Raw genomic sequence first — 25841 nt, 5'->3', positions numbered from 1 at the left:
ACAAATTATACTCTAGTAATTTTACAGTTTAAATTTCAGAATTTAGTTTTCCTATTTTATTTTGTTCATTAATTTTAAGTTCTATACATATTACAGTCAAGATATATTAATTCCGTGGATTTTACGGTCCGGAATTTCGTTTTCAATATATTTATAATTCTTTCAATTTAATAATACGGTTATATTACGTTCTGTTATTTCATAATTCCGGTGACTTTTTTTCCGGAATTTTATTGGCATCCCTGAATTTTGGTTTCCGGACGTTTTACGTTCATCGATATTTAATTCCAATTAATTTCCGTTCCGTCCTATTATTTTCTCTCAAGATTACGTCCCGTACACTTAGATTTCAATTCGGCTTGTGTTCTACACATATTAATTTCTGTTAATTTTACGGTCCGGAATTTGAATTCACAAATTATTACTCTCCTGCAGTTATTTTTCCGGAATTTTATAGGCGTCCTTTAAAACTCCGAAAACATACAGTTTGAATTATATAGCCTATTTTGGATAAGACCATTCACATTTGACACTTCGTAAACAGCTTTTCTGTTATTATTTTAATTTTTTTTTTCAATGATAGATTTTCACAGACGCAAATAACGAATAGCAAATAGCGAGATTTGGGGTAGCAAAAACCCTACTTTAATTATAATGAATAAGCTTATGAACATTTTTGTGGGTGATTGGCCCTTTAAGCCCCCACCCTATTTGGGACTGAAGTTTGTACATTTCTGGTTAAAATAATTGAATTAGAAACGATTTTTGTTTAATAATCGCATGATTCATGAATATTGAATTATAACATTTTATTGTTATAATACCGCTATAAGATATACATAATATTATGAACTTAAAGTTGGCCTATCCGCTTTGGAGTATCAGTATTATAGATATCGACACAAAACCTTTATCAATATTTTGCGAGAATTGGTGAAAAACTGAGACATAAGTACATAACAACATAGGCGTGTGCGCAGACCTATTTGGCATGTCGCGAGCACACGCTAAATATAATATGGAATATATCTTCTTTACCAGGCTACTATTTTTTTTTTTTTTTTAAAACACATACCTATAACCTATTATAATAGTGTTATTGTTGATATTTATTAAAAATCGAAAAATTTGCAAAATTCAAAATGTACATGACCCGTGCATGATTATTCATACTGCACTATAATTTAAAAACTAATAATTTGCGCAATTGTTGTGTATTTATACCACATATCGTACTCAATGTCGTGTTATTTTCAAGACTGCAGTTTGCGAATAGTGTCTATTTACAAATTTTATCAGTCACTGTTTTTCCCACCAAACCCATTTATAAAATTCGTCCCAAGTACAGAAATTTGTTATTTGCAATTTTTTTTTATAATTTTTGTTTGGAAAATTTAGATATGAACACAAAATATTAAACATTTTTTTATCTATAAAACAATTTTTACAATACATAATCGTGAATTTTTTAATTTTTGAATTCAATAAAATCTTCTGATTGCGTATTTTTATTTTCTGAAATAAAAACTTAATAGAATATAAAATATTTTGAAAATTATATAGTATGTCTTGTAAATGCTTATATGAATATTTAGTAAACATTTCAAGTCCATGGTTATATTTTGTTTTGAATTAGAACAAAAAAAACAAATCCGATTATGTTGATTACTAGTTTTGTAAATAATTCCGGTTTTTTGTTTATCCTAATTATTTTTAATTTTGATAAGTACTGAGAATACAATTTTCAATTTTGGCATCAGAAAAGTTCCCACTATAGATAGATTCAATTTTTAAAATATAAATTATGTAAGTACACCTATAATTTACATAAAATACACACATCTTTGTAAAATCAATTCAATATTCATCGTTCCGCTCAGAATCTAAAATCTGCTGCACCGTAGCATATTTTAAGGAGTAATATTTAGGCAATTCATGTGACATATAAATGAATACTGTATCTAGGTGTGAATAGTAAATGAACATTAGTGTACGTAATCCGTTATCGTTTCCGAGAATCGCTGCACGTCGAGTCGGGCAACCACGCCGGAACTCTCACACGCGCACGCACATGTCAATACATCGCAAAAAATGAAATATATTCTTCTTTGCATGACTATAAAACTACTAAAAGTGGTAGTAAATTAATCATACTTCCCGAAGTTCGATTGTAATTTCGAAAAAATGGTTGAATTTATAAACTTCTAGACTATGTTTCTTGGGAAGAACTTTTTTTTTAAAAATCAGATGTGCCCAAAATTAGTACAAATGTAATGCAATAATTTCATGGGATTTCTAAAAAAAAAATGGTTATTTTAAGGTCATTTTAAATTGAAAATTGAAAATCAACTTCCTAAGAAACCTAGATAATTTATCAATGAATTCAAATATGTATAAAAAATTTAAATCGGACATTCCGAAGTATGTGTAATTTACCACCGCTTATTGGTCTAAAACGTATGAAAAATATGTGGGTTGCATCCCCCTTAAGAGTTCAATTTCAAAATTATGAAAAATTAATTTTTAAATAACCATATGATAAAATATTTTTTTAGACGTACCTACTATCTTATTACTAGAGTAGTATACGCCGTACGGTATAGGTTTGGGTACCTAGGAAGATTAAGTAAGGTGAAAACACAGTAGGGATGCATCACGCCATCACACGTGCAGATTTTAACAGGTTGACTGCCACAATGATTTTTGATACTTTTTACCCGGTGCCGTGTGTACACAATTGTGTACACTCCTTTACTTACCATTTTTCTTTTCGTGTACATTATATTGTACACGAGTTTTTTTTTAAAACAAATTTCGTATACAGAAATGTGTACACGTCTGTACTGATTTAATATTGGAATTAAATATTGAGGCCCCTAGGACCAGTTTTGTCTACTCAGCGAAGATAGGAAATGGATATTTCTTATTTAAATCAAGTTTTTATTTTGACCTTTCGAATACGTTTTATTTGAAAAAAATTCACAAAAGAATTACTTATATTATAAAAATACTTAATAATTGAATCTTGCTTTATGGTTTACAAAAAAACATTCTGTACAAAAATGGTTTTCACAAGTAGTACACATTGTCTTCACTCTTTTTGTTTTTTTTCTAGCTACATTTGTTCCTATAAATAAATAAATATTTATTAATTCATAGAAAAGGAAATATTAAAAAATGTATTATCTTTTTCTTTAGAGATGATTTCATAACATCTTTTACACCTTCCAGTTTTTGATGTTTTTTCCAATAAATGTTCATTTATTTTTTGTGTTGGTACGTGTGTTGTAGTTTTATTCCTCAACAATCCTTGAATGACAGCTTCTCTAAATTCCACAAGTTTCATTCTATTTCTAGTTACACCAGTATACAATGATAGAGCATTGATCATAGATGTGTTACATATTATATCAAACATTATTTTTCTATACCATTTGAGAGATTTCCTTTGGCAAGATTGATATGAGCCCATTTGATCTGTCAAATCGATATACGATTTTCCTGTATTATAATCTGCAATAACATTTGGTTAACATTTATCATTAAATGTGTATGCATTGTGCTTAACATTAAAACATCACGTCGGTCTCTCCACTTCAGTACCATAAAAGCACGTCGATTTTGTTTTGAAATTACTCCTCCTCTAACTAGTTTTTTGGCTATCACCTCTTTTGGATTCCGTTTTCGGTTGGATCTTAGCGTTCCCACTAAATGTGTTTGTCTATCAAGTAATTTTTCTACAAGATCAATACTGGTGTACCAATTATCCGCGTATAAACCCCTTCCACTGTCCAAGTAAGGCTGCATAAGTTCCATAACAACTTTACAAGATACAAGTTGCCCAGGAACAGCTTCTTTTCCGGCATATATTTTGTACTGTGATGTATAAAAGCCACGAGTACATAGTTTAAAAATTTTTACTCCATAGCGATGTCTTTTATCGGCTATATATTGGCGGAAAGAAAGACGACCCAAAAATGGAACCATCGATTCATCAATACACAAGTTTTTTTCTGGTATTAGGGCATTGTTATACTTATTTACTAAGATGTCAACTAATGGCTGAATTTTGTATAGACGATTGTTTGGAGGTACTTTGCTATTATCTGACACGTGGAGGACAGAAAGTATCAACTCAAACCTATTTCGTGACATGTATTTTGGGATTTCACACTTACATAAAAAATTATCAGATTTCCAGTAATGAGCAATACTTGGCTTTTTATTCAAACCCATCCGGCCATCCACATTACTATTTCAAAAAAACATTTAAGTTCTTCTTTATCAGTATTGGTCCATTTTGTTATTCTTGCACTACGACTATTTCCTTGTTTCTTCAATTTATCCTGAGCATATTTATTTGTTTCTACTACTATGAGATTTATTACTTTGTCATCAAAAAATAGAGAAAAAAAATCAAAAGGTCTTAACGAAACCATAGTTTCTTTAATGTCTGGGTTTATACCAACGTCATCATTATTTGGATTAAAAACTATATTTGAATTCATATTTGGTTGTTCAAAAATATCTATCCACTCACTTGTTACTTCATTTTCTTCTTCAGATCTATAGTTTTCTCCTTGATTGTCAATATCATCATTTTCCCAATTAGGATCGTCGTCTGTGTCGTCGAAAGATGAAAGCGAGCTTATTGAATTGGTTTCACTCTCATCAAGTAAATCCTAAATTTGACACTGATTCATTTTGAGGTAATATTATATAAAATAAGCTACACTTTTTACAAACACCTAATACAAATTTATGAATATGACACACACGACACACATCGAACTATACAAATGACACTGAACGACTGAACTGCTTTAAATCATTACACAATAATATTTTATTTCTGAAGTAGATAAGAAAATTGTATCGAATAAAATGAATTGTAAAAGTACAAAAATAGATTCTAACATAAATCAACACATATGAAAGCGATAGTGTGGTGGCAGACTATCGATGCCGTGATAAAATAGAAATATAATAAAATAGAATAGTACAATTTAAAAATACCTGTAGCAATGAATAATATATACATATACGAATTAAAACGAAATTATATTATTACGTAAGTTCTTCGTATTATTTTAGTTTATATATAAGTAAAATAATACCATTAATAATTATTCAACTGTATATTATAAGAATAATGTCTAGATATAATAAAGACTAAAAAATATAATAAAGCTTAACTATAATAAAGCTAAAGACGCCTATACAAATTTTCGACTACCCGCCGACCGCGGCATTTAACGTGTTGATGGTCTGGTAGGCCACGTGTACATTTATCTGACACAACATTATTTTTTAAAATATTAACTAAAAAAGGACTTGCAAGTAATAAACAAAAAAACAAAATTATAAAAAAAAGAAGTTTTTGCAAATTATTTATTTGTATAAAAATATTTGCATATACAAGTATGGAGATTTGTTAGTGTACAAAAAAATGTACACATGGCAGTCAACCTGTTAAATGCGATTTAGTCAACAAAAATTGTTTACAGTGTGATATAATAGTGTTACAAAAATAATTTTTTGCATTTGGTTTTTGATTCTAACAAGGTCGTTTCAGACACAATTATTTTTAAAATAAATAAAAAAAAGGAGTTCATATATTGTATAGAATTGATCTAGATGTTTCTAATTAATTTTATTTAAAAACTTTAATCAGGGGATTTTTCTACTAGTTTATTTATAACTCCGTCATATCTGTCAGTCAGTGTACTTTGGCCCATCCAATATAAATATCTTTTAAAACGCATGTTGCAAATAGTTACAAGTTAGTTGATATTAATTATGCAAAAACAAACTGTAAGCAAAATCAACGACAATAGTCCACCAAAATGAAGTGTCTAAGTGTATTCACTCTTCACTCCTTAAAGCAATGATGAGAAACGATGTATATTCTACAATATCAAGCTTACAAATTGCTACACAACCCCATATTATATCTTTGTAGTTTGGAAAGGAACACTTTTGTCTATTGCTACCTCTTACAGCAGCGTTTCTCAACCGGTGGTACGCGGAAATCTCATATATAGGTGGTACATTAAGAACATCTCCATTTTACCTTTATAAAATAAAAAAATGGAACAAATCGTTCATATTAGAAATGATTTGGTATATTTGATATATTTAATAATAAATAATAATATAAATAATAATTTACTCATTTAATTTTCTTTTTATGCATCTGCAAATGCTTATATTATTATAATATTATTATTTTTTTTTTGTAGTTCCTAATAAAATAAAATTCCGTATACTTACATGTAAAATAACATTTTTGATAAGCAAAAAAAACGTTATTTTATCTAGTGGTTCATGCCAATTTTTAAACTGTGCAGGTGGTACGCGGATATAAAATGGGGAGAACCGCTGTATTACAGTATTACCATTGATCATTTGATCATAATATTTTTTTTTTGTGAGATGAAAAAAAAATGATCTATGAGTTGTCTTTTAGCTACCTGGGTATAGAAAAAGTAAACTATAAACACCCTTTAAATCTTACTTGGTATAACTATAGTATTATAAATATATAAATAGGTACCTACTAGTATTCATAATCGATGGTATTACTTATAAAATTAGTCAATTATATTTTTTTTATAATACATTCAATAGATCTCTCTACAATTGCAATAGAAATCTTTAAATTGTTTAATCTGTTTCAGAATGTTTTCCGAGTTATTCAAAAGATGTTTTATTATTCTTGGTCCATAGGATCAATCAGCCCGCCTGCCCACCCACCTACTGGGCCGTATTTAGGGGGGAGCTACAGGGTACTGTTGTCCCGAGCGGCCAATTGTTGACACATTTAAGGGGGCGGCCAGGCGCTAGTGTAAACTATATAAATAACTTTTTTTTTGGTAAGAATTTGTTTGAGTAGGTACCTATACTTGGTCTTTTTGCATTGCATGACTATGATACGGCAATTTGCCGTCACTTACTCATTTTCTCAATCAACGATAACTATTAATTTTGGTAATTTTTTAATAAAAAATAATTATTTAGTAAAATATTTGATAAATTTTGTCAAAATTCAAACTTTAAATGCTTTTTTTGTTTTAAAAAAATATGATTTTATTTTGAAATATTACAATCTATACGGTGTTGTACAATAAGTAATAATTATGGTGAAAAGAAAGAACAACTATGAACTAATGACAACATGGTAGGAAATCTCTCATTAGAGACACCTAGTGGCTTTACAATAATATTTACAATTTATTACAATGACATTTACATTTAAGCAGTTTATAAAATTTTTAAGTCGCGGCACCAGTTCCGCTTGAGTCGTCTAATTGGATTTCCGGGTAGTGCTGGTGTAGCAAGGTCTCTGATGAGCTGGTTGGAGTTGGATTGGAGTTTTGCGTGGAAGCGTTTGTAAATACTTATAAAAAATTGTGATTATGTATTTTAAATTTTCTAACTGCTGTTGTAACAATATATCAGGAACTTTGCATTTAATTTTCACGCTTTTACATTATATTATTACAATTTACAGCGCTTTACGTTATAATATTATAGACTGTTATTACGTAATATCACTAATATCATTGATGATTGATTATAGAATGAATAATTTAAAATCAACGGTAGTATTTATTAGGTTATATTTAAGTCTACTTTTCTGCTATTTACTTAGTACGCGGCCCATCGGAGATTTCCCGATTTCCCTATGGCCCAATCCGTCACTGACTATGATGATACACATTACCGGTTGCCGCCGACCGCTCGACTGTTCATGTGAGAAACGACCATACCATCTATAACGCCTGCTTGCCCGCTCTGGTGCTGCAATCCACGATCCTGGCTGATGGCGGCGAATTCCCGACGTCATCTAGGTGTCCGGCAGACTCGCACTCGCGCGCGATACAATTACAACAAGACGTGTGGCTTACTACCGCCGTGCCCGTTACTGCCTTAAGTACATTAAACAATTACATGACATATCGTAACTCGTAATAACAATAACTGAATCGCCCGCTTGCGCTCAAAACGCTATGTAAATTAGATGCCGACAATGGCACACGTACTTCACCGCATTGATTCTGTAATCAAAAGTTGAGGGACGATGTGAAGCGTAAATATATTATAGAACGAACTCTGACAACGGCGGTGGGTACCAGGCTGATGCAACTCTATGGGAACAATATGTTCAGTATAGTTTATACCGTACGCCCACCGGTCGCGCCACTAGCAGTCCGGCGTATCAGCGATTATTCGTTATCGCGACGACGGTCCACCAGTGCCACAACTGAGTTTTTGCCCTCCACCGACCACATGTCTCTTTGGTGTTTTCATTGACAACAACAAATTTCAACTCGCGTCGTGACTGTGAAAAAGAAGCTTTCAAATTTCGTTATTGTTTTGTATTAATGTGTAATAATGCCTCCGAAAAATGCATATAAATGTATTGTACGTGACTGTCAATCAAAAGGTATGCTTTTATTATTTTGTTGTACTAGATAAGGTTATGCCCTTTTCATATGTCGCGTTTTATTTTTTTTAGGTGTAGTATGTCATCGGTTTCCAAATCCTTGCAATGATATGGAAAGACTTAAAAGTTGGATGAGGATTGTAGGTGGTTTGGAAGACATGAATCCGATGCCTGTGTATACTAAAAAATTCATCTGTCCTTTACATTTTACTAATGACTGTACGAGTCCTGGTACTAAAAAGCTAAATGCAAATGCATACCCCTCCATCAACTTGCCAAATAGAGAAATGGTTAATGATGATATCTTAAAAGAAAATGTTCAACACACAGGTATGTTTGCAAATAATTACATACAATTATTTAAATCTATTGAATATATAATATATAGTTACAGAAAATGAGCTACATGACCAGCAAAATGTCAATGATTCGTTTATGTCTGGTGTATGTTTTTAGACCATTCATTAAATGATGTGGACTTCATTGCAGGTAATTTTAGAGTTTTTGCTTATGTATAATCTATAATATTTATTTTATCACTTAACTATTGTGAATATAGATAGTGTACATGTTGAACCTGTAGTCAATAATATGCTTGTTGATATTGTCTCCAATGATATAGTTAATGCTAAGAATGTGCATGTAATGCATCTAGTTAATGTTAATGGCTTAAAAACAGTTCCTTCTAAATCTATTCGAGTTCCGAAGTCCAATAAAAGCTTTGGTTGGTTTATATTTAAATAATAATATTATATGTTTTGTGTAAATAATTTAGACTTCTTAACTATTTTTGATTTTTAAATACAGTGAAACCTCTGAATAGCGGACATTCTCAGTCGCCGAAATTTTGTCTGCTATTTAGAGGTATCCGCTATTTAGAGGAAAACATTTTTTTCAATAGATAAATAAATTCAATAATTTTATTTTATATTATTTTTACATTAACTAAATAGGTACACGATAAAAATAAAAACTAACATTTATTTTCTGAATAAAATCTGTTACTTTAGTTTGTTTACTAATGGCAAGCGTAATTATTTCGTGTGTTAAGGCATTTTTTAATTTTACTTTGTTTGAGTACAATTAATTATTCTGTATCTCGATAGAAGAAATATATTTACGTATGCCTTCTACTGCTAGCAATGCCAAAACGTTCGTATACTGGCATCATAAACACAACTAAACGCACATAGGACAATGCATAATATAGTTACAATATTTCGTTGGCGCGATAAAGTGACTGAACGGAAAAAATAAGATTTTCATATACAGTTTAATAATGTACACATAAGATAACTTAATAATTGAGGTTTTTATTCTGGTATTCCAAAATAATTCTTAATTTAAGATAAAAATTATTAATATCAGTGTCATAAAAATGTCCGTTATTTAGAGTGTCCTGTATTTAGAGGTTTTCCTATACATAAATAGTAAAAATGTCCCCGTCCCCGAAAAAACGTCCCCTATTTGGAGGTGTCCGCTATTTAGAGGTGTCCGTTAAGGGAGGTTTCACTGTATATGTATAGGTTTGTTAGCTAGCATTGGAGTGAAAAAATGTAACTCGTTAACACCTAGGTGCAAACGTTTTTACAAAGTAACTACAAATATCATAAAAAATATCGTCGAATGAATACGAAAAAGGCATTATTCAAAACACGATTACGGGAAGCTGACAAATTTGCCAACACGTATTTAATTGACAAATTGTCTGACAAACTTTCTGCTGCTGCATCACTTTTTACAAGACTTCAGATCCGTGAATCAAACAAAAACAGTAATGGTCGTCGATTTTCATTAGAAGAAAAAATGCTGAGCCTCTCATTATATAAAAGATGTCCGAAATGTTATAGGCTCTTATCGCAAATGTTTACGTTGCCTTGCAAAAGAACACTTAATGTTATCTTAGCCAGTATAACAATAAGTCCTGGTATTTGATGATGGATGTGCTTAAAGATAATGTCAAAAAACTGAAACCATGGTGGTCTTCAGAAGAATGCTATATTATTATCATCTGAATTTGAATCACTGACATGTGATCGATTAGGAGAGTTGGGTGGTAGAATATCATCTAAACTTGAATCACTGGCATATAATCGATTAGAAAAGTTGGGTGGTATATAATCTGAACCAGAATCCTCGGAAAATTCCATTTCAGAGTCTATTTACAATAAGTCATTAAAATTATTTATTTATTTATATAGGTATATACATTTTCCTTACCAGTTTGGAGAACATTATTAATTTCTTCTGTGTTCATATTTGGTAATAATTAATATTATAAAAATGTTGAATTTTGTTAATTTAAGACTTAAGTAGTAGTAATTAGTGCGTAAAACAATGTCATTGATAGTAAACTGTTTTTCCTATTCCGGCATGTCCTCCTAACACTGAATTATGAAATTGTTTAAATATAACTAATTTTTCTTCCTCTGTATATTCTAATTTTGAACAAATAAGAATCTCTATGTCGGTGTTTCGAAAGATATATCTAATCATAGCTCTAACCTTTGTCAATTCTAATCCATCAATTCTTCCTAATTGTTTCATTATTAATTTATTTGAGGAATTTTTTTCACAAAAATGTTTCAAATTTAACAGAGCAGTGTATAAATTTCCTTTAATTTCTTTAATTTCCTTAATTGAAAACATTCTAGACAAAGCATCTACATTACCACTTTGGACTCCTGGTTTATATTTTATAACATAATCATACTGTTCTAACTGTATTCGCCATCTAGCTAACTTTGATAACGGATCCTTTAAATTAAATAACCTAGCTAATGGTCTATGATCGCTTAAGATAGTAAACTTTCTTCCATAAAGATAAGGTCTAAATTGCTTTATTCCATATACTATAGCTAAACATTCCAATTCAGTTGTTGAGTAATTTAGTTCACTCTGACTTAATGTCTTAGAAGCATAAGCTACAGGTAGATCTTTACCTATTTCTCCTTGCGATAATATTGCTCCTAACGCTTTTCCTCTAGCATCAGTTGTCAAAATAAATTCTTTGGTGAAATCGGGATATTGTAATACAGGTTCAGTGCATAATGCATGTTTTAATTTACCAAAAGCTCGATCACACTCGTCATTCCAATCAAACCTTATATCTTTCTTTAATAAATGCGTTATTGGTTTAGTAATCCTACTATAATTTTCAATAAATTTCCTATAATATCCTGATAATCCTAGAAAATATTTAATTTGTTTAACATTCTTAGATTCTGGAAAGTCTAGAACAGCTTGGATTTTCTTAGGATCTGGTCTTATTCCTGTTTCTGATATAACATGACCTAAATATATACATTCTCGTTTCACAAACTCACACTTGTCCGGTTGTATTTTTAAATTATGCAATCGCAATCGTTCAAACACATCTACAAGTTTGTTATTATGATCTATTAAATTTTTCCCATGTATTATTATGTCATCGAGATATACTAAACACTTAATACCTATTATCCCAGATAATACATTATCCATTAGTCTTTGAAATGTAGATGGACTAGTTGTCATTCCCATTGTCATTCGTTTAAATTGATAGTGTGCATTATTAGCTGAAAAAGCTGTAAGCTCACGTGATGACTTAGCTAAAGGAATCTGAAGATATCCCGAGGCGAGGTCGATGAAACTGAACAATTGACATTGTCCTAAATGATCTAATATTTCTGTGATATTTGGTAAAGGGTGAAATTCATTTAGTGTTACTTGATTTAATTTTCTGAAATCTATTACAATACGAAATTTTTCGTTCCCACTGGCATCAGCCTTTTTCTTAACTAACAATAAGGGTGCATTCCATGGTGAATTAGAAGGTTCTATTATTAAATCTTGTTCCATTTTATCTAATTGATTCTTAATTTCTGCTTGTTGTGAGTGAGGTAATCTATAGGGTCTTTGATAAATAGGTTGTTGATTATGATTTAAATTAATAACATGCTCTGCAGCATTTGTAAAAGTTAACCGATCTCCCTCCAAATGAAATATTTCTGCATATCATTCACATATCTCAAATATAGACTATTTTTCCTCATGATCACTTCGTATTAAATTCAAAATTCTATTCACTCGATTTTCATTATTATTGTCAGTATGTATTTCGTGTATACTATAATTTTTTGAAGGTTCATATAATATGTTATTAATAGTACTTTCAATTATTTCTTTTGTTACTTCAGAAACATTTAATATACTAACTGTTATTTTCCCTGACTTTACTGTTCCTATTACGTTGGCACAGTACATATCATTAATCAGTTCTCGTTTATAAATTAAAATATTTTTATTTTCCATAGTAGTGTTGTCGGCAATTGGCACAGTAACTACTGTTTCTGTTCTTGGGTTTAATGTAAAACTTAAATTATCTTTATTAATTAACTTATCATTTATTATTAACGAATTATTAGCTATATTTATAATTGCTTTATTTTTTATTAAAAAATCATGTCCTAAAATACCATCCTTTGGTATAGGAAACGAGTTTTTTACTACTTGAAATTCTGTTTCAATATCATTATTATCAACATTTAAAATTATTTTTACTAATCCTACTGTTGATACTATATTATCATTAATTCCCTTTAAATATATTTTTTTATTTTCTTGTACAAGTGTTTCTCCTGTTAAAGCACCTAATTTTATTAAATTAACTTCACTTCCAGTGTCTACTAATAATTCAGCGAACTTTCCCTTTAAGTTGGCAGATTGACAAGTAAGATGATTGTTATTTAAGATTACTGATACGTTGTATAAACATCGCTTTGTTCCTCCTCTACAGTGGCTATTAAATTTATCGGTCAAGCACCACTTGTCTCGCCCGATCTTGGCAAGTTTCCCGAAGCATTACGATCATTATTTTGCTTTTAGTAACATGTGGAGATGTCATGTCCATTCAGTTTACAATATGTACAAATGACAGTTCCTGGAGTATTATAATTAGTTGGTTGTCGCGTATAGTTATTTTGAGTGTGTTGTGGGCCTTGAGACTCTAGGCGCCGCTATTCGATGTATAATAACATAGTATATAACATAGTATATAATATAATATAATATATCATAATGTTATTTTGGCCTTAAACTAAATATATATAATTAGAGCGCGGATTTTTATGCACTAAAAAGTATCAAAATATGCAGTAAAAATCATGAAAATATGCAAAAATATGCAGTAAAAATCATGAAATTCGTTTTTTTTATTTATTTAAAATTTTACAAATTAAACTTCTTCTAACAATTACTTACTTAAATACTAAATTATTAAATACTTATATAAATTTCTCTTTAAATTTTTTTAATTTTATTTACTAATAAAATGAATGATCATAATATGCATTTCAAGTTTTTCTTCAGTGAAGCTATGACGTTTATCAGTTAACATATTTTTAAATACTGAAAACGAACGTTCGACGTCAACCGAAGTTGTTGGGGCATATTTGAAGCAACTTATTATTTTCGGGTCTTGATAAACATCTTCGAGCTGAACGTTTTCGCCTGATAATACTGCATTTATTTTTCGTAGAATTTCTAGACCTTTATTTTTATTGGAAAGCTCATTTAATTTTGTAGTAAGTGTTGCACCTTTTGGCCCAGGAATAGAATTATTTTTTTCTTTGATCTCGTCAATTATTGGAAAGCTTTCATGTAAAGTCATATTTTGAGTTTCCAGTTTTTTATTAAGTTTACGTCGTGCCCATAAAATGTATTTTTAATTTTTCTACTTGATTATACTATATTATTTTATACATTTTTTTAAATTTTTGCTTCATAATGCAATAAATATGCAATACATTTTGAATTTTGCCTAAATATGCAAAATTATGCAATAATATTGAAATATGCAAAAATATGCAAAAAAAAATTTCACCATTTGCTTCAAATTATGATGATTCGTAGAGAATACTGACAAAAATCCAAAAATATTAAAAGGAAACAAATATGCAATATCTAATTATGAGTATATTTGGGTATATATTATGTGTGAGATATTGTTATATTTGGCGATAGAGTTAATGGCTTTACTAATCGGTTGGGTTATCATTGGGTAATGAGTGGCCTTCCGTATTTAAGGTAGTTGCTACATTGAGTTCTAGATTAATTGATTCAAATAGTTTGTTTGATAAGCGTGTTAGCCTATTTTTCAAGCTTTGCGATTTAATTGCCGGCCTGACCAACTCAATTGTGTTTAGTAAAGTTTTGGTATCTGTTCCGTAATGTTTGCAGATATCGATAGGGTCTGCGTTACCATTTATATGTATTATTATGTTCTTAGGTTGATCGAAATCTATATTTATGTCTTTATTATTATCAAATAAATTTCTAGCCGGTTCAATATAATTGTTTATATTTTCGATGAGTTTTTCTGTTGAATTTGATCTTAATACTGTTTTTGATTTTTTGATAATTTGATCTTTTGGATTTTTGTTGCATTAGATACAGTAATAGTTTGTTTTTTCTCATCGGTGGTTTTTGTGCCGGTTTTATTAATTACACTAATTGGTTCCTGCGTGACGTTGGAAGTGGTGGAGTTTGATGCCGCTCTTTTAATACCTCCTTTATCGGTTGTTGTCGTGGTCTGGTCTATTTCCATTTCTAAATTGTCATTATTTCTTGTATTTTCCGTGAGTGTATTTGAGTCTGTGTTATCTATAAAATTAATGAGGTCAGGAGGTTCACTACAATCTTCAATGTTGTCGGCCTGTGATTCAATGCTAAACGGGCATTTTGAGGCTACGTGGCCGGTCATCTTGCAGCTGAAACACGTTACTTGATCGTCAAGGATGAATATACGGTGATTTGTTCCGTCATAGTTTATGAGTTTGGAGCTCGGCATTTTGGTTATATCTTCGGCTTTAACAAATAGTTGTCTTCTAAAACTGAGTATGTGGGTATATTCCTCAAGTTGTATACCGGCTCTGAGGCAGGTGATAGGGCTAGAGGGGATAATAGTATGGTAACGTAATGCTTCTAATATGATACTATTAGGGATATGATTATATACGTTTGCTAGTATGAATCGCTTATCTGGGTTATATAAGTGACGAATAAGAATAGATTTATTTTGTATTTCGATTGTCTTATGTTTAGTTATAAGCTCGTTAACTAATTCTTTGGAGTTTAGGAAGATGCAAAATCTTTTTTTTGAAATTCTGAGAACGGAGATTATATTTTTGGGTTCAACGATGTCCCCAATCTTTTTTATGTATTCTATTTGGGACACTTCATCTACTGTATCGAATACAATGGCTTGTTCTTTTTTCGGATATGAGCTGTTGCTTAATGTTTCGGCGAATGTAATTATTGGATTAAAGGTGGTGGTGGTAGGTGATGGTTGGAGCTGTTGTTTCTGTTGGCTGGATGATATCATATTATTTTTGATTGTATTGGTTGTAGCTTTTGAATTTTGAGACGGATTGCAATTTGATTGTGGAATTTTTGAGATATCAACCTGTAGTTTGTTAGAAGTTGTTCTAGTAGGTGGGGATGTGTACTTCGGTGAAGCAGAGATTCCTTGGATAGGAGGGGGCGTACGATGAGTAAAACTCATTTTGTACGGAGGTATATGAAATTAAAATTACGTTATTTAATTCCTTACCTTGACCCGTACATGTTGGTTTTATTTGTGGAAGAATCGGATAAAACGTCGTGATGTAAATAGCGCACTAAACTTTACTATACACGACTGTCGCTATCGGAGTGTGCCACGGGACTGATTTTTTATTTTTTACTATTGTTTTTAAACTGGGTGTTCAACCTTTTATAAATACTACTAACGTTTGTTCTTTTAACTGATCTCTTAATACTGTGGCCTGATCCGTTTTTTTTCCTTTATTACTCACTACGCATAAGTTAAAATATAATTGTTCTACTCGTCTAGCATATGAACCGACGTCTTCGTTTGGTCGCATACGTACAGAATTTAACGCTACCTGTAATGTTGATGTTGAACTTTGTGGTTCAAAAGCATCTAATAAAATTAATTTTACTCCTTCCCAATCTGACATGTCCCTATATCTACATACGTTGAGAGCTTGGTAAAATAATTTCGTATTTATAAATTTCATTAGTATAGGTAAATCTTCTTTTTCGCTAAATCACATGCTTTTATAAATTGATACACGTCTCTTTCTCCTGTACACGTTGGAATCATAACAGTAGCTTTTTCTAATGGGAGTTTAGTTCCAGTCATTTTGTTTTTAGGTTTTCTTGTAAGGGGTTCTAATTGAGTATGTTCTATTCCTTTCTTTGAACGAGTGCCTATTTGTCGTAGTTCAGTTTCGTTAACTATAATTGGTCGGATACTTTTATTATGTAAATCTTTCTCTCGTATAGATTCTAAATATTTTTCCTTATTTAAATCTACCGAATATTGATATCTCTCGTCTGTACTTAAATCAATTAATAATTCGTTACTTCCTATTACTGTTTTATCGTTACTTTTATCGTCAATAGTTTTTATTTCACTACAATTATCGCTTATTACTGCTTCGTTAATTATTTCTTTACTTTTGGTTTCCTCAACCTCTCTTTAACTTCTGTTACCAAATTTTTATTTTCACTTTTCTTATTTTTATTTGCTTGACTCATTAAATTAATTTATTCATTTAATTTAAATCGTAATATTTTACACGATTATTATTTTAATACGTAAAATTATTATTCTATAACTTATTTATTATTCACCAATAAACCCATAAATTTATTCAATACGTACTACTAAAATATTTATTACAACAAATACAATATTACTCTAATATTTTAATTAATTCTACAATTATAATATTTTTATTCCTTATATTTCAATAAATTGTCACTCAACAAAATTAATTTAATTCAATTATTTATTTTACTTTTAATTAATTACTCTTAATATATTTTATTATTATTATTTATTTTTTATTTTTTCTTTATTAGGACTTATTACGGCCTTACAAATTTTTTTCTAATTCACAATTAAAACTTCAATATAATTTCAACATATATTTAAGGACTTATCGCGGCCTTATAAACTCAATTTAATTTATTCAAATATCTCTCAATAATATCTAAGGACTTATTCCGGCCTTAATAACTTCAATAAAATTCTTTTAACTTTTCACCAAAAAGGACTTATTCCGGCCTTACAATATTGCTGAAATTTTACTGTATACTGCCTGCCAAAACATAGCTCAACGAGGTCATGCTGAAAGTGAAAGCAGTCTTAACAAAGGAAATTTTCTTGAACTATTAGAATTATATGTAAAAAAAGATAAAAGATTAAAAAATAAAATTGAAAACTTACCAAAAAATGCCAAATATACACATCATTCCATACAAAATGAATTACTTTCAATAATGAGTCAAATGGTATTGCAGTCAATCTCAAATGAATTAAAAGAATGTAAGTATTTTGCTATTCTTGCAGATGAAACTAAAGATGTATCGAAAATTGAACAACTTTCTATCATGGTTCGGTATTTTTATAACAATACAATTAATGAACGATTTTTAGGATTTGAACCTTGTTGTTTATTAAATGCTCATGCACTTTTTAATTACATTGCATGTACATTGGCTAATTGTTCAATCGATATTAATAATTGTATAGCACAGACCTATGACGGGGCTGCGGTAATGAGTGGCAATGTTAATGGTGTTCAAGCAATTTTCCAACGTCAAGTACCTCAAGCTATTTATACTTATTGTTATAATCACAGATTAAATTTAGTTGTTGTTGATATTTGTAAGAATATTCCAGAAGTAAAAATGTTTTTTATATTGCTTCAACAAATATATAATTTTATGAGTAGATCAACGGTGCACACTCAATTTATTGAACTTCAAAAAAAACATTGTCCAAAATCTAAATGTGTGGAACTAAAAAGTATTTCAGAAACAAGATGGATCTGCCAAATAGCTGCTTGTATAGCTGTTAAAAAGAACACTACCAATCATATTGCTTTTACTTAATAAAGTTAGCTTAGAAACAAAATCTGAAAAAAGCTTAGAAGCTGGTTCACTTTTAGACCATATTAATTTTGAATTTCTATTTTGTTTACACTTATTTTGTGAAACCTTACATGAGTTACAAATTGTTTCAGATTACTTACAGTAATCTGATGCTGATTTAAGTTCTAGCTCTAGTCTTGTTAATGCGTTGATTTTACATTTCAATGAATATAGAAATGATATTGAAAAATTCAGTATACTCATAAAAGAAGTTAATTTAACTACTAAAAATAATAACATTTAAAATTAAGAAACTCGAAAATTAGTTAGAACAAAAAAACTACCAGCTAATCTTGCTTATTATTTAACGGAAACAATATCTGAATCAAGAAAAATACAAAATAATGACGATTTAAGACTTATGATATTTTATCCTGTTATTGATAGGATAGTAAATTAATTAAATAGACGATTCAAAATTAACAGCCCAATTTTGAATGGAATTAGTTCATTAAATCCTAAAAACTCAACATTTTTAAATTTTGACAATATATTACCTTTTGCACGTCATTATGGTGTTGATACAGACAGCTTAGAAGTAGAATTAAAACTTTTACTAAAATTAATAAAAAGACAAAAAGAAGAAAATAATTATGAAATAAAGACTATACTTGATTTCGCAAAACTATTAGACAACTATAAAATGGCTTTTTCAGAAACATTTATCTTATGCAAAATTGCTATTATAATACCACCTTCAAGCGCAGGAGTGGAACGAACATTTTCAAGTCTAAGGCAAATAAAGACTTATTTAAGAAACCATATGTGCAATGAAAAACTAACATCTGTTGTTATATTAAAAATTGAAAAAAGAATATCCAAAAGTTTAAATTTAGATATAGTTGTAGATAAATTTGCCTCCATCATTATGGATGATTATTATGAATCGACGAATTATGTTGTAAATGTTGTAATATTTAAAATAATATAAAACCAAAATCCACACAAATTTTTACTTTTTATCAGTTTACCTACTCCTCTCTTTTACATTAGTGTCTGATTTATATGATTAAAATAAATGTCTTTAATAGCTGATATACCAAAATATCAATCCCATTAATAAAAGTATTATGGAAAATCCAAATATAGAGCAATAATATACAAATTAAAAATAAATATTTGCCCCACCGAAAATTTTTTTTCCCGGATCCTCCCCCCCCCCCCAGAAATAAATGTCTAGTGCCACCCCTGTGAAGTGTGTAATGCATAAAATGCTTAACAATGATTATATCAAATGTAACGTTTTCGTCAAAAAATAATTCAAACTACTGTGTTACTGAAGTCTAGGAAAAAAACGACAAGGCAATAAACGAAAAGAAAAAAAACGGCAAATGCATTTAACAAATTCGTATTTTATATTTTTATACCTAGGTACTAGAACTTCGTTTTTTGCCTTTTATTGTACTAATGTAAGTTTGAACGCACGCAATGTAGAAAAAGTCAACTGTGTAAATATTTGTTGAGCTATAAAAGTCAACATTACATTAAATTAGACGCACTTAATTAATTAATTGAAAAAATTAAATGTAATAGATCAAATAATAGACAAATTATAATAAAATAAATTACTTTAAGAATTATAATTACATTATAAAAATGTACAAGTTTCTGATTTTTTCCTTTGTATTCACATAACTACCTATCTGTATACTAAATTTGAACTTTCTAGGTTATCTGGAACTGGGTTAGAATTTTGATCTATATGTCAGTGATAAAAATGACGATTTTGAGACCTTAATATTTAAATAATAAAATAATAAATAATAAAATAACGGTTTGAGGTGTGTTTATGAAATTTGGAGCATATATGTATTTCGTAAGTCTCAATATATGAGCCAAATTTAAGATGTTTATGTTTAATAGATTTTAGTTAAGAGGGGGTCAAAAGTGGCTAAAATTGTTCGTGGAATATTACACATGATACTGTTCACCAGTTCTGATGGGAGATTGTAAGTTCCACCCGAAATGAAAAGGTAAAAATAAAGTCTATGGTAAATTCCGCAAGAAAAAATATACAGGTACATAAATGGATTTGTACATTCCGCCCGGAAAAATAAATATTTTTAAATTAAGCGTTCTGTGACTGTACCATGAGACTGTACTGTTTGCTATGCGGTGTGTTATGTACTGGAAGTTCCTAACAAATGGGCCCGTGATAACCGTGTGTGTTACACGTATTCATCGACCAATCATTGGGCCAACAAATGTCACTCAGGACTTCGCTGTGCAACATGTTCAAAGAAACACCATACGCTGCTTCGTGGGTTTTCAACACGACGCCTTAAGAGAGCGCCCCATCTAGCGACGATGCGCCCTTCTGTGCTGCATCAACGACATGCAGGAACGACGATTCATTAGCCGTGCTATTGGGTCCCGCTCTTATTCATATTCGTGACCATTGTGGCACCTGACAAACGGCCCGTGCCATTGTCGATTCAACATCCCAAATAAGTGCCATAACTGTGTCCTGTGTTACTCGTTTAGGACTCCGGCTGACAAACTAGACAGCACCGATCAGCGGCCTATCCGGTGCAGCAGTTGCTGATGTCCGAGGTATGGTCGATTGTGTCGTCCAACCAAGGTTTGCTACGGAACCACAATTGAAAACAAAGGCGTGGGTAATGCCGTCGATCTCTATCTTCAGGATTTTCTCGTATGCTATTAAAAAGAGCTATTACATTTTTAATATTTTTCTTAGCCATAGATAATTCTTGTTTAGAACTTTGCAGTTGAATGCTTAAGGTCTTGGTGTATACAAACAAGTTTGCTACTATCTCAAGAGACACTAGAAATTCACTTCTTCTTACACCAGAATTAAAATTTGCTGCCTTATAGGATGTTTCTCTATTAGAATCTTTTTCTAATTCTTCAAGTGCGATTAAAATTAATTTATACAAATCATGAAATGTAATGACACAGTTATATCTTTCTACATAGCGAGTTGCACACAATGCTTTAAGTTTAATTTTATTTGGATGAGATTCAGTACTATCATTAGATATTACCCTAATTAATGTGTTATTGCGTTTCGCAGATAAAGATAAAAATACTGATATGGAATCTACTATTCCAAACATATTTCTAATTGCCGGTATTTCACATGCTTTTGAAATTGCTAAATTTAATCCATGGCTAAAGCAATGGGTATAAAGAGCAAGTGGTTGTTCTTCTAATGTAAGTGCTTGCACATCGTTATGCACACCTATAATCTATAAGTAACAACTAATAAGAATATACTTTATATACTTTAATAACATACTTTTATAATAATACATACCTGACATATTAGAGCCACCTTCATAACCCTGGCCTCTCAGATTAGCCAAACTTAAACCAAAATCATTTAACTTTTTCAATATAACTTGTTTAATATATATGCCTGTTGTGGAAAATAATTCTGTGAACCCTAAGAAATCTTCTTTAATTACATATTTTTCCATGTCCACATATCTAAATTTTAACAATGAATGTTATTTGTTAGAATTTAATTTTTATAAAAAACATTTAAACATTATTTACCTGACAGAAAATGTTATTTGCTCTTTGGTACTAATATCGGTTGTTTCGTCGCATAGCATAGAAAAATATTTTGATTAATTAACATTTGTTACAATATTATTAACAAGAACTTCATGAATAACTTCAATTATTTCATTTTGCACAGTTTTGCTAATCATTGTAGCATTTTTTGGACAATTTTCTAAATGTTCACGTAAAATTTCATCTCCAGAATCTAATCGAAAAGCCAATAGGCTGCGAAAAACACCTTGATCTCCAGTTATAGCAGAGTTAACTTCTAATTGTCCATCGTCACGATGACCTCTTAGAGGAAGGTTATTATGACCATAAAATATAATACTTTTTATTATAGGTACTAAACGTTTTTTATTTTTATCGATAATAGCCATGGATTTTTTATTTAAAATTGTTTTAACAGATTTACTAGAATTATAGTTGTCAATGAAAGCGCTACTTTTCTCAGCAGACAACAAGTGGTATTCATTATTTCCATGTTTGTTTAATAGTTCAGTAGCCTTTCTATAATTAACAAAAGGTGTTGTAATAAATGTACTTAATTTCTGAAAATTAAAATACATCTAGACTTAGTTAAGTACAATATAATTGTTTTCAAATTTATATTCCTAAAATTAGTAAAACTGTGTTAGTAGTATTTTCATTAAACAGATTTTATTTTTAATGTAATGTACATTAGAAATTATAGCAAAGAATAATGTTACCTGATGTGCTTTAGAAACACTACTTGGAGCAAAGCACACACAATATTTACAAAATTCTCCATTTTGTAGTTCACTCTAAGCTAACCAATTAATCAAGCTGAAAACATCTAGTCTGATTCCCTTGTTTAATAGCTGGAAAACTATGCTCTACATTTGGAGCCCATGTATTTTTAAGAATCATAAATTTCTCTTCATCTGATAATATATTCTTACCAACACCAAGCCCAATATCACTTGCATTCATATTGACAGAAGCAGTTTTATTTTCACAAACTAGTACCTAATATTTTATAAGCAATATAACAATCATAATATGCAAATACTAAATTATTGTATGTATTATATTGATGTAAAATGAATTAATTTATCAATATAATACATTAAAAATACTACAAAAGTTAAAGTTATTACCGAAGGACAAATGTTATTAGAGTTTTTATGTTCTGAATGTTCTGATCCTAAAGCAACTGTGAGTGCATTGTTTTTTAATGGTTCAACATTTTACCAGCTTGAAAATTTTCATAAGCGTTAAATGCAAAGCAATTTATTTTATTAAAGTAAATAAAAATTAAAAAAATTAATTAACTTCTAACTTACTTCATTCTGTAACTGTTCACTATCATTATTCCGCTGTTTTTTTTTGGAAATAAGAATGTATAAGATTTTTTCTTTTCTTTTGTTCCATTGTTAATTTTGTATTATAATTTATAATATGATTAATTTAATATAATTACTAATTAATATAATAATTTAGTACTGTTATTTACAAATGTTAGTAATAAATAATAAGTATAACACAACAAATGAACAAAATATTATTTTCAAATTTATGATAACAAAGCAATACACAAATAATACCGCGGATTTAAAATAATATAATCGGTATTCAATGAAAACTACTATATAGGTAATAATGGTAATATTATCTACATCATCAGTGTGACACAAAACACAATATTCATGTTTGATACCCATGGGTTGTGATATTTTATCGTTCCAATCACTTCTGGTTATCACTTATCAGTATTGTTGAGGAAAATATTACTTATATAAAAAAAAATATTAGTTTTATTTTGTTACCAATTTAGTATAACGTAGTAACGTACCCGACCCACTGAAAAGTACATGTAGCGTAAAATATTTGTTTTTAACCAGGTAGCAACACGCTAAGGGGGGTGCTATAGCACCCTAGAACCCCCTCTGAATCCGCGCCTGGTTGATGTACTGACCCGTTTTCGTGTACCAAAGATAGTATTCACGGCAGACATATGTAAAATGTACCAAATGTTGGTCCTACGGGAGTACCGTGCACTCCAGCACGTGTTTTGGCGCTCGTCTCCACTCGAAAAACTCGTCGAGTATGAGCTTGATACAGTGACATACGGGACAAACTGTGCCCCATTTCTAGCACTTCGCGTACTTGAGGCAATCGCTTATTGGGTATAGGTATAATATATTGTTATAATTTTATTTATACGAAATATATACACCAAATGTACATTGTTTTTTTAATAGGAGAAATCGGAAAAAAATTCCTTAGATCGAGTGAAAAAAAAAGATCCCAGCCCAAATCTAAAAAACTTCTTTTCTCTGGAAATTCAGAAAAAAAGCGTAATAATGGCCCGGATCAACATTATGGTTTAGCTGAACCATTACCAGAAGATAATATTCCAAAAGAAGTATTAGAAAAAACAAAAGAAGATTTTATAAATGCATTACAGTTGGACAGACGTGAACGGTTAGCCATTGAAGAACAAACAAGGGAACAGGCTAACTCACAAATTTGGCACGTTGAACGTAGAAATCGACTCACAGCGTCAAATTTTGGTGGCGTTTGTAAGCTTCGGAAAACTACGTTTTGCAAAAATACTGTATATAGTTTGCTATATAGGACATTTTCTTCGAAAGCAACAGATTATGGAAAAGCCACGGAACCACAAGCTATTGTCGCATTGGAAAAAACAATTAATTGCAAAGTGAATAAATGTGGACTTATTATTGATGAACATTTTCCTTATTTAGCAGCTTCTCCTGGTAAAATATATTATAGTATAATTAATAATTATAGATATTAATTAAATCAATACTACTAAATTAGTTGTATTATAATTTGTAGATGGTCTTGTCAATAATGATTTTATAGTTGAAATTAAATGTCCATTTGGAGTAAAAGACACTAAGACATTTTTAGAAGCTATAAATAGTAAAAAAGTAAGAGTATTATTATTTATTATTTGTATAAAAACGATTCTATGAAAAAAATTCAATTGATATACTTTATTAGTTTTAATAACCAATAATGAGCCACAAATAATATTTTTAAATTCCGAAAAAAAAAAAAAAAAATGAAAATCATTATTCTATGTTTCATTATCTAATTTCATCCACATTATTTTACTAATAATATTAATTTTAAAAAAAAGTTTTCTACTTTATGTAATTTTTAAATTTTTTGGTTACAGTTGCTTAAAATTTTCATTTCTTAGTTAAAAAAATTGAACATTAAATAAGTTTTTAACTGCACAATATTTTAAAAATATTCAATATTTTGACGAATTTGATACCATTTTAACTTCAGACGCTTATAAAATATTATTGAGAATTCACGCTCAAATTTTTTTTTCATAACATCTTATGAGGAACCTTATATTAATTTTTTAAGTTTATCATAATATTTGATTTCAGTTAACTTTCTGTCGTCTTGGTGAAAACGGGAAAATGGAATTAAAAGTGGACCATAGTTACTACTATCAAGTTCAGGGACAAATGCATATTTCAAAACGAAATTCTTGTTATTTCGTTGTTTATTCGGCCAATTGGATAGAAATACAAATAATTAGTTACGATGATTCTTTCTGGCGCGAAAAAATGATTGAGAAGTTAAAAGTGTAATTATTGAACATGCATTTTTTAATTTACAATACCTAATTGGATTTTGATGTATTTAATAATTAAATAAACATAATGTCAAATTTTATTTTCAGTTTTTATACAGAATGCTTACTTCCAGAAATAATCAATCCCCAGTACGGAAAGAGACTGTTGGTAGATGACATTTTAGATCCTCAATATATTTTAGAAAATATAAAAACAAAAACATCAAAAAAAAATTCTATTGATAAAAAAAATAAGTTATAATTGTTTCTAGTTTCTAAATGTCGATTACAATT

At 29.8% G+C, this 25841-nt stretch overlaps 2 protein-coding genes across 2 annotated transcripts; one reads left to right on the top strand and one right to left on the bottom strand.

Annotated features, from left to right (window-relative positions):
* Window positions 1-3222: 3222 nt before the first annotated feature.
* Window positions 3223-7849, bottom strand: LOC111027703 (piggyBac transposable element-derived protein 4-like; the record flags this gene model as incomplete). Its single annotated transcript, XM_022306122.1, has 4 exons — window positions 7727-7849; window positions 4233-4682; window positions 3582-4173; window positions 3223-3513 (listed from the first exon to the last, which is right to left on the bottom strand). Coding segments are annotated over exons 1-4 (1456 nt in total), but the record flags the coding sequence as incomplete, so codon positions are not given.
* A 16196-nt stretch (window positions 7850-24045) lies between these two features.
* Window positions 24046-25841, top strand: LOC111027711. Its single transcript, XM_022306129.1, has 4 exons — window positions 24046-24705; window positions 24788-24882; window positions 25357-25559; window positions 25656-25841. The coding sequence occupies exons 1-4, from the start codon at window positions 24165-24167 to the stop codon at window positions 25807-25809; spliced, it is 993 nt and encodes a 330-aa protein (XP_022161821.1). The 5' UTR covers window positions 24046-24164; the 3' UTR covers window positions 25810-25841.

Source organism: Myzus persicae, unplaced genomic scaffold (genome assembly GCF_001856785.1).
Source record: "Myzus persicae strain clone G006 unplaced genomic scaffold, MPER_G0061.0, whole genome shotgun sequence".
NCBI lineage: Eukaryota > Metazoa > Arthropoda > Insecta > Hemiptera > Aphididae > Myzus > Myzus persicae.
Note: the sequence above shows the minus strand (reverse complement) of the source record. Positions and strands in the feature narration are given on the sequence as shown.